The sequence below is a fragment of the Neopelma chrysocephalum genome, unplaced genomic scaffold, assembly GCF_003984885.1.
Source record: "Neopelma chrysocephalum unplaced genomic scaffold, ASM398488v2 Primary Assembly neopelma1_86, whole genome shotgun sequence".
Taxonomy (NCBI): Eukaryota; Metazoa; Chordata; class Aves; order Passeriformes; family Pipridae; genus Neopelma; species Neopelma chrysocephalum.
In genome coordinates, this window is record NW_020897748.1 from 3700080 (window position 1) to 3710145 (window position 10066).

General features: G+C 40.2%; 2 protein-coding genes across 6 annotated transcripts in view; both read right to left on the reverse strand.

Moving 5' to 3' along the window:
• The window catches only part of SPAG1 (sperm associated antigen 1), a 41996-nt gene extending 37360 nt beyond the window's left edge, over positions 1-4636 (reverse strand). For 2 of the 3 annotated variants that reach the window (XM_027692315.1, XM_027692313.1), the window contains exons 1-4: positions 4525-4636; positions 3011-3152; positions 2280-2439; positions 1791-1916 (exon numbers count right to left, since the gene is read on the reverse strand). In XM_027692315.1, coding sequence (XP_027548116.1) covers positions 1791-1916; positions 2280-2439; positions 3011-3150 — 426 coding nt within the window. In that variant the 5' untranslated portion in view covers positions 3151-3152; positions 4525-4636. Of the gene's footprint in view, positions 1-1790; positions 1917-2279; positions 2440-3010; positions 3153-4334; positions 4458-4524 lie in introns of those variants that run through there. The other variant, XM_027692314.1, reaches the window with a different exon arrangement.
• A 1112-nt stretch (positions 4637-5748) lies between these two features.
• POLR2K (RNA polymerase II subunit K) lies at positions 5749-9845 on the reverse strand. 3 transcript variants are annotated; one of them, XM_027692332.1, is made up of 4 exons: positions 9822-9845; positions 7444-7507; positions 6582-6674; positions 5749-6160 (listed from the first exon to the last, which is right to left on the reverse strand). In XM_027692332.1, exons 2-4 carry the CDS (start codon positions 7502-7504, stop codon positions 6138-6140), a joined length of 177 nt encoding a protein of 58 aa, XP_027548133.1. In that variant the 5' UTR covers positions 7505-7507; positions 9822-9845; the 3' UTR covers positions 5749-6137. The 3 variants fall into 3 exon arrangements, with proteins under 3 accessions (XP_027548133.1, XP_027548131.1, XP_027548132.1); XM_027692330.1 differs by lacking the exon at positions 9822-9845 and adding an exon at positions 9493-9614; XM_027692331.1 differs by lacking the exon at positions 9822-9845 and adding an exon at positions 9508-9610.
• Positions 9846-10066: the final 221 nt, after the last annotated feature.

Consider the following 10066-nt stretch of genomic DNA (forward strand, 5'->3'; position numbering starts at 1 on the left):
AAGAAAAGAAAAAAAAGCCGATTATGTACATTCAAATTTTTTTGAGATTTCATATTACAAATATAAATTTAGTGTATGCTATACAAACAGTTTCTTTTTATTCAGTATTGATCTAGTAGTGATGTAACTGTACTGCTGCATAAAAAGACTGAATTCTAAAACTTAGTTTCAGGCCTCCCTTCTCTCTTCCAGGACAGGTTACAGTTACTTCAGAGGCCATTTGCTTGGACAAAAGGAATGGAAATCACATGCCACAGATAAAGTGTAAGGCTATATCTAGGTTTCCTGAGTAATACTGCTAACACCTAAACCTTGTATGGAGAACAAAAGGTGAAGAACAAAAGAACAAAGCTTGACCTGAAGACTGTTGCATGGTTTACAGTAGGAGAAAAAATGTGAATAAATATTTTTATCTTTGAAAGGAGAACACATCCTCTTTAGTAAAACCGTGTATCCTAGATTTCAAGACACTCTCCATTATTTTATGCTTACATTCTAATCTGGATTCACTGAGTTCACATGGTATTTTATTTACCATTTTCTGTTGAAACAAGCACTCATACAGGACATGAATCAACAGTAAAGCTACAGTGGCACTCTCCATCTCAGCATAATGGGATAGTCAAGAGGAACATATATTGCAAAATGTGAAAGAATACAGATTAATGACATAAAAAACCACAAAACAAACAAAACAAAAGCATGCTTTAGTCTCAATACTAAGATTGCCTTGCTATCCCAAATGTCTTGGTCCAATGTCTAAGTACTAGCTGACAACAAGAAGTAGTTTCTGACAACATAGGAACAAAAATCAGGCATTTACTAATACATAATTATTAAAAAAAAAACCAACACCAAAACAATTAATAAGAAATATCACATGACCTGTAAGGATCCTTCCATAACGTTTCTGACTCCCAAACATCCGAAAAGAACAATACTTCAAGGAATTTGTTATAGCAGTGTCCCAGAATTTCAAAGAAAATTTTGAGAATCAGACTGAAGTGATCTATGAAAACACCTGACAATTCAGAAAAATCCCATCCTATATCTATTTATCTGCCAATCCCTCCAGTAGCACTACATTTAGTATTAGCAAGAAAAGCCAGTCACAGACAAAACTGATTTTAGGCAGATAAATAAACTGAAAAAAAAAATAAGGAAACTAATACCTAGGAAAAATGTAAGTATTTGTTCTTAATTCTGAAGATTTGTTAAGTGTGCTTAATTGCTAAATTAGGAAGTATGCTATATGACTGCAGTGGGAATGGCAACTCAAGGTAAAAAAAAAAAGGGCAATCAAAGGCAGCACAACCCAATACAGAAGTGGCTATAGAATGAAACAATTGGTGCAGAAGATCTAACATCCTCACTTTATGTGTTTCAGGGTATTTATTTTGGACTAGCTCCTGTCTGGCCCCATGGAACAAAAGCATACTGGCAGCTGGAGAAAATCTCCTGGCATAATTTCATCCAAAAAGGAACTTGATTCATATGCTTAAAAACCATTTTGAAACATGAATCAAAGATCATAAAAGGGTGTTTAAGGAGATCTGCTCCAGCAGTGAATTCCTGATCGGAATTAAAACATTATTACAAGACACAAGCTAGTACAAAGAAAGCACTTTTGTTTAAGCGTTGGTCTCTCACAAGGGAGCCTAAAGGTTTTTATTTCCTGGTTAACAAAATAAATCTAGTAAGAAAGGCTCAATGATTGGAAGTTTGTACATATAAAATTTCCCAATTTTAGAAAAACATATAATTAACACACATTAGAAAACTGGAGATACCTGATTAGCAGGAAGACAGCTGCTGGAACAACGAATGGGAGGCAAGTTATCTTGATTTTCATTTGGTGTGTCTGTTCTCAGGAACTGTGATTTCTTATCATCTTCATTCATTTCTGTCAGCCAGCTCTGAAAATAAATAAATAATATATCTGTACCTTAAGGTAGTAGAGAAGATATACTTTACAGTCTACAGTCACCCTAACAACTATACTTACAAAACATTGCTATTAACAGGGAAAAGCAATTAAGGAAAAAAGCAATATTTTTTTTTAAATACAAAGTAACCTACCAAAAAAATATCTGTAGAGTTAAAATAGGCACTAAAGGTTCAGTGACATTAACTCAAGAAAACAATTAAAAAACCACAACATAATCCTTTGATCATTTCCTCATTTAATCAAATAATTACATTCTATTTACGCACAAGAAGAGGAAGATTGATACATCAGAGTGACAATATTATGGACCATTATAAATTAGATACTGTACCATCAGCTCATCATTAATTGTTTCCCACTCCTCAGCTGTGAAATCAGAAGGTGTGGCTGCAGGTTTATCTGTTCTCAGAGCTCTGCTCTTTGGATCTAAACGCTCAATACGCTTTTCACAAGCCTCCGTAAGTTCAGGGTAACATCCCTCTTCACCAGACCTTTCAAATGCAAAGATATAAAAGTTAACAAAAAAGAACTAAACTGCACTGTGTCCTCCATATTTCCCTCCATCTGTAGTCACTACAGTGACTGTAGAGGACTATTTCCCTGTTACAACTCAATTTTACTGTCATCTAATAACATTTTCATCAGAAAATTCCAGTCAACCCTCAACCATTTTCCAATGTCCATACATATACAGTTCAAATTATCATCACAGTGCTCATAAAAAAAATTTTGTGTCATTTTCAGCAAAAGTTAAACAGGTGTGGCATCTGAAATTACCAGAGTCAGGCAAGATGGATCATAATAGAACCAAAATACAGCAGCAGCATTTTGAGAAAAAACTGACATTCAGTTACTCAAACTTTTTCAATGGTTAAATCAGGACATGGATTTCTAGTGCTATCATTGGGACACTTTTAACATGATTACTATAACTTTGTATTTTAATTTTTAAATTAGAAAGTCACAAAAAGGTTCAGGCAAATAAGAGTATTTAGGTAAGGGTTCCCTCAAATTTTACAGAACAGGAATATAATTATTATGAAGATAAGAAAATATGTTTACCTTAATACTCTGAGAATTTTTTCCAGGTGCTTAACATCTGTGCATTTTTCAATGAATTTGTAGTCCAGATGACTAATAGGTATTTGATATGTTTTAGTGGTTCCTTGGTCCAGCAAAAATGGTACTGACTCATCACCCATAACTAAATATTAAAAGGAAAAAATTTAGTGATCCTGTAGGCACTTAGTTACATTTTGAAGCAATGCCAATTTAAGGAATAAACCTGCTCATACTCCACTCTCTTATGCAAGTAGATCTACTGCCACAAAAGAAAAAAATTCAGATTTGAAGACCTGATCATACGAGCTGTCCTTGACAGAGTTCACTGACAGAAGTATGGTTGCGTATGACAGATGCTTTGTATGAAGAGTATATGTAACTCTACTGCTTCTGCAAAGCAGAACAATTCAGAAAGACTGCTTAAAGAAAAATTGCCAATATTTGCCTACCACGTTCTCAATTTTTCTTTAAATACAATATAATATTAGCTATTTAAGCAAGTATGATAAGCATGAAGGATAAGATGGTGCAGGACACTGCTTTTTTCAGAGGGAAGACGATAACCAACAGTATCTAAAGAAATAATAACCTTTGCCTTCTCTGTAGCAAAAATAAATCCAATTTTCTTTGCTTACTAACTGCATTTTCTGGGCCTCTGATTATATTACAGTAGTAATATAAGCCTTTTCCAGTAAGTAGGTAACTGATGAAGTGAGGGGTTCAAATGGGACACTTCTGTCTCCCCGTTCCTTTGATTGGTTCATCTGCATCTTTTTCTGTTTTGATCCCAAGCTCTATGGAGCTGAAATTCTTCACTCTTTCCCCATTTATATAGTGCATAAAGTGATAAGTTATTTTTAACAAGTACAATAAGGGCAGCTAGCTAATGTGTGATAACAACTATGTGCAAATATAAACCCAGTTAAAATAACTGCGTTCTAATATCTAGCATAACTACATCTATTAATTTATAGTTGCACAAAAAATGTTTACAATACAGTATCACTTAAATAATAACTAGTCGTAATTAGGTGACCATAATAGAGATTCTGCCCCAAGACTTAACAGTTTCAGTACTGAAAAAGGAACAACATGCATGGAAAGCCGTACGAATGCAGTAAATAATTACGCAGGAGTAAAAAGCTCATCACGAATCAGCGTTTTCTCCCGTTTCAACATTCCCATGGAGGCGAGGGAGCTGACCAGGGCACGGCGCTGACACGGACACCGCGGCTGCTCGGGTGCACGGCACAACCACAGCCCGGTGCGCCCCCCTCCAACGCACCTTCCACACATCCCCCTTCCCCCAGAGTCAGGAATTTACTTTGGGAGCGGCACCCACCGCCGGGGCCCGGGCAGCGCCGCCAGCCCGAGCTTAGCAACTGCTGCTATGTACAACATGGCGGCGCGGACACGGCGCTGTCCTCCCCAGGGACACCCCGGCGAGGCTCCCACAGAGCCCCGCCGAACTCCAGCGGCGACATCGGCGTCACCTGCCCGACTCCAGCACCCACCTGCCCGGTGCCGCGCTGCCTCCGGGACACGGGCGCTGCCCGTTTCTCGCCTCAGCCGGGGCCGCCCGACCCTCGCTCCCCGCCGCGCAGGCGCGGCTGCGGTCAGGGCTGAGGGGAACAGCGGCGCCGCCCGCCCCCACCTGCTCCGGGGGGCCAGAAATACAACACCTGGGCGTGAAGGTTTAATAAACGTCACTCTCCTGTTTCCAGTGTAGTATTTTTACTCAGGTAGTCCCCTTCCAATGCCGGCGCCCCCCCGTGCCCATACCAGTGCTGCCCGTCAGCCCTGCAGTTCCCGGTGCTGCTCCCTACAGCAGGTCCCCGATGGCAGAGGATGCTCTTCTCCACGTCTGGCAGAAAGAAGTACCCACTGTGCCCGCAGTACGGCCAAACCCGCGCCTGAATCCTGCCAAACCTTCGACAGCGCTGCTCCTGCCCTCTCCTCCTCACCTTTCTGAGCAGCCATAGCAGTAGTGACCCTTCTGTCTGTTATGCAGGCATAAGATGCACACTATGCGGGCCAGGCTGGTGTAGCAAAAAGGTTATCATTTATACCCGAATGTATCTGGTTTCCCAGAAAAACCTAGTCTTAACAGCAAAGATCAGATACCTAAGAAAATCTTAACCAAACAGTTCCAAAACATCATCTCTGACTGCTTTTCTTTATCCCCTATAATAAGCCACTGCAGCTCATTTATGAGCCAGTACAGTGATGCACACCTTAACAAAGATACCTTATTACAGTCATGAGTTAAACACAGTATCTCAACATAACAGCATCATTAGCACCATCCAAATTGAGAACAAGCACACACAGTTCAGCAGTATTTTGTAGCAGAATTTAGTACTATTACATAACACACCTTCCAAACAGCCAGATGCAAAACGTTTCAGCTTCTCAAAACAAAATCACCACTTTGATCCCTCTTTTACAGACCCCCGAGAAGTCATATGAAAAGCAAAACAAGATGCTATTTTAGTTTTGGGATGCTACCTAATTTATCTTTGTAAGACATTTTTTTTCCTTGAGTACAAGTCAAACAGCACTTTCATAATTTCTGTTTCCACATTGTTTCTTAATGTTTACCTTGCCTCCCTCTCCCTCTTCTTTCCCAAGAGATGATTTTTTTGACACTTCCACACAAGACATCCATACTTTTAACACATCCACAACTGGGTGCTCTCAAGTCCCTTGAGATTTTCTCAAGAAATCCAGATCTGTACTTCAGACCTAGCCTTGTGTAGCCCTCTATTTATTTTCAGTGGAATTTATTCAAACCACAGTTATTTTATGCAATTCACAGAAGTCCAAAGAACATTTAACAAAGTTAAAATGCAAGTAAAGTTTAGATGACAGTAATGAAAACACAGTTAAGTCAAAAAGAATACAAAATGACCGAACTTAAAAAATACTGCATACTCTGACAATTTAAACAACAGCTTTAGAAATCTATTGCTGGAAGATGGTATAGACAAAATTTAGTATTACAGTAAACTTTAATAATCTCTTAAAAGACAAATAAGAGTGTGCATTTGTACACAAATAGTTTTACAGAGAAAAGTTATCAGAAAGATTAAACTGCATCATGAAGTCACTGTATCTTCAGCAGATATCATCGGGCATCAAAAACCACCACTGGAATAGCTCAGTTAAAGACAAAAAAAGTGTCGTGGTTGAAAAAAAAAGATGGGGAGGGGAACAAAAGAGAGAGACTGCCTAAATCTAAGGTCACAACTAACTACATAAAAATACTCCAAAAGCTATCTTTAATAAAAGGCTGAATAATATCAACAATTCACAGTACATCACCCAGCAGACTATCATAACTTACTATATTTGCATAGAAAATGGAAAAAAAGAGAAAGTGCCAGGAAAGAAAGGAAGGTGCCAAATCACTCTGCAGAGATTGCCCCATAGTAGTTTGCTCTCCTGCATTGATTTTTTGCCTTGAAGGATTGTTACATAATTACTCAAACCTTCCTTTCTGTTTCCCTTACATACCTTATCTCCACCCACAGCTTCCCAAATGCTTTCAAGTGCACTTGTAAAAGGATACGTCTTTTTGTCCTTTTCTTGTACATTATTCTGTAGCCACATTCTCTGCATCTGATAGGATCTCTTGCCTTTATTTCATTTTCTGTATGACATTCTAATGTTATAGAGAAAGACAAAGACAGTGGGTAAACAAAACCAGCATTGTTAATGCACAGATAACTTTCAAAAGTCAAAATAATCAATTTCTGTTTGTGGCAAACATACTAATTGTAATGAATCTGTATCAAAAGCTAAATGACACCAAGACACTGAGAAAAATAGAAAAAGCAAGTTTAACTTATATTAAGGTCAAAGAGAATCTTGCTAAAAATGACCAAAATATTACTGCACAGAACACATTCCACTCTTGATACTAGACTGCCTACTAACAAAAATTTTAGCTCAGCCCTCCAAAAGCCCACAGTTTATTTTCTTAAAAGACAAAATATTTCAGAGATTCCTGAAGTGCTGACTCAAAATCACCAATTTGTAAGTTGTTGACTTACCTATCGGTAAGAGAGAATTTGACTACTGTATTTCAGTAAAAGCTGAGTGCCCATATAGCATTTTCAGTAAAAGACTGAGATGCACTGAATGGAAGGTCCACTATTTGCACCACAAGCGGACACTTAGAGAAAGTATACTCTGGAAATGGAGGAGCTCCACACAGCTACACAAGATCTAAGGAAATTACTTCCACATCCATATCCATGTGGTAACCCATACATGTTACTATCAACGTGTAAAACTTTAAAGATCATCGGGATGCACACTGCAATTATTTGCATTCATGTACTCTTCACTATAATGGCTTCATTATTAAAACACTAAATCTCCAGTAACATGTAATAAAAAAAAGAAAATCACTAAAGTCTTTTCTTTACCTCCACAAATGTAAATCATTGGCTGCTGCTTTGGAGGCTGAACATCCTTCTGTGAATCCATGTTCTAAACAAAAAACACACAACATGCCCATCAGTTTGGGTTTTGGTGTTTGGGGTTTTTTTTCCCCAAGACATACACAATCATTTCAATATCTCAATTTAAAGCTAACAGAAAATGAAAACTCTTCCTTAAAAGTAAATACAAACAAATATAGTTTGTATTTGATACAGAGGACATGGGATAATTCAGGTTGAAATAGACTTCAGAAAGTCATCTAGTTCAATTTCTCAAAAGCAAAGTAACATCAGGTTTCTCAGAGCTTTACCAATCTGCTATAGAAAACCCCCAAGGACAGAGACAGCACAATTTTCTATTAAGCAGGATTTTAAACACTAACACTCGGCAAATAGTATTTTCTTTCCTTCCTCCTGCCAATGTAAAGAATTTCCTTGCAGGAAACATAAAATTCAATAATTTCTTACACATCACTCATGTAACAATGGTGCCATCAGAAACAAGATAAGCCTTATTATCTTTTCTTCCCCTCTGACACACTAGCTAACCTAATCTACCTTTTCACTGATCTAAGGTATTAGAAATCCTGGGAACAGACTGTGGGTAGAAGGATAATAGGAAGAGAAGAAATTCCACCCTTCAAATCCTAATATAGATGTGTATGATTACCAAATCAAGAGTAATAACTCAGTGCTATTCTTCAATCACTTCTTAATGCCCTGTAATGGTTTTGATTTTTCAGACTTATTTGGAGACAAGTATTCCTTCACAGCATCAGACTAAATAGTTACTTATACTCCACAAACATTCTACCAAGCTTTAAGTAATCCTATCCTAACATGTAAATGTGCTTGAAACCATGAATTTTAAGGGAGTTACTCTACCACCAGAGATATAGTAAACACTTTTTTCCCCCACCCAATCTAAGTCTAGACCAGAACATTAATATTTCCTTGTAATTTTTTTGAGGCTGCCATTTTCTGTACTGCTGTTCTGTCTGACACAGAAGGCAAGAACTCCTAACCTTTATCCTAGTGAATAACATTCTTGAAGCTTCCTTATGAGAATGGCTCTTGGATGGTTTTGTTTAATATTACTGCAAGGATTATTAACCTGATCTTCACAGTTTTTTTCAGTATAAATTCAAGTGGGAAAATTATGGCATTGAAAACAGAAGGATAAGCTTGACAGTTCCTTCTTTTATAGTCTGATCAGCACTTTACAGACCACCTTGTTAAAATTCCCACTGTGTCACTCCATTTAAGAGAACTGGAAAGAATTCATTATACTCTACAGCTTTCAAGTATGCTATACCATAATCATAGTGGCACCTTAATCCACATGTGTTACAGTCTTTTTGAGTCAGTACATTCTAGTAAGATATAAACAGTCACCCATTAGCACTAGGAAACAGCAGCTCTTCTAAAACACAGAGCTGAACTAAGATCACAGTTGTAGCTAAATAACTTGAGTTCGTGCTGCTCGTGCAGCAAAATAACACCGCTGATAAGGTCAGCAGTGACCCACAGTTGTGTGTCTTGCAGAGAGGTGGCCTGGTTTAGCTGTCCTTCACGTACCCTGCAACCCTAAATGCCACCGGGCATAGCAATGCACCGACACACACTGGGAAACACACTGGAACTCCTCAGAGAGACAAGGGATCGTCCACGTGCTGAGAGCACCACACAGAATCATGGCAAGGGGAAGGCTGGAAGGGACTGCTCCAACCTCCCTGCTCAAGAGCGGTCGTCCTAGAGCACGTGACACAGGATTGCATCCAGATGGTCCTTGAATATCTCCAGCGAGGGAAACTCTACAACCTCTCTGGGCAACCTGTTCCAGTGCATGGTCCCTCGCACAGTAGAGTTCTTCCTCATATTCAGGTGGAACTCTCTGTGCATCAGTTTTCGCCCGTTGCCTCTCGTCCTAGTGGTTGGCACCACCAAGAGGATCCCGGCTTCATTTTCTTGCCACCCCTCTTTAGGTATGGATACACATTAATGAGGTCCTCTCTCAGTGCGTCTTTTACGCATCCGTAAGAGGCCAACCCGCTCCTTCCCGTCCCGCAGAGCCGACGAAGAAGGACGGACAGCCCTTCTCATAACCCACTGGGCAGCCTACCCTCCGGCCCAGGCTCTCCATCCCGCCACAATTCCGCCTCGCGACCTCCCGCACCGCCCCCCCCCCACCCCCCCCGGGCCTCGTACGAAGGACCGAAGCCCACGAGGCTGGGCCTGGCCTATCCCTACCCGCCACGGCCCCGCCACCACCGCCCAGCAGCGCAGGGACCACCGGTCGGACGGGAGGAGCCCGAGCCCGGGAGGAGACGCGACCCCTCTCACTCGCCCCCTCGCTCGCTCACCGCCGGCCTCGCCGCTGCCCGGCGCACGCTGATGACGCGCCGGCGGAGGCGGGCCCCGCGTCGCCCAGCACCAGCTCCGGCACCTCCCTGCGGAACAGTTAATTAGCCTGGGAAAGTAATAAATGTTCAGCTATCGGTGTTAACCAGCTGAGGGGAGGGAGGCGGCAGAAAATATTTGGTAGCAATTTTTAAGACACAAGCTTTCATATCAATAGCAGCGTCAGTTTCCCATGAAGAAAGCAGGC

Coding starts and splice junctions, on each gene's coding strand:
- POLR2K (XM_027692330.1), bottom strand. CDS start 9,561: ATGAGAAGGGCTGTCCGTCCTTCTTCGTCGGCTCTGCGGGACGGGAAG. Junction 7,508..9,492: donor AGCGGGTTGGCCTCTTACGG/ATGCGTAAAAGA, acceptor TTTTTTGTTTAG/AACATGGATTCACAGAAGGA. Junction 6,675..7,443: donor AATGATTTACATTTGTGGAG/GTAAAGAAAAGA, acceptor CTATAACATTAG/AATGTCATACAGAAAATGAA.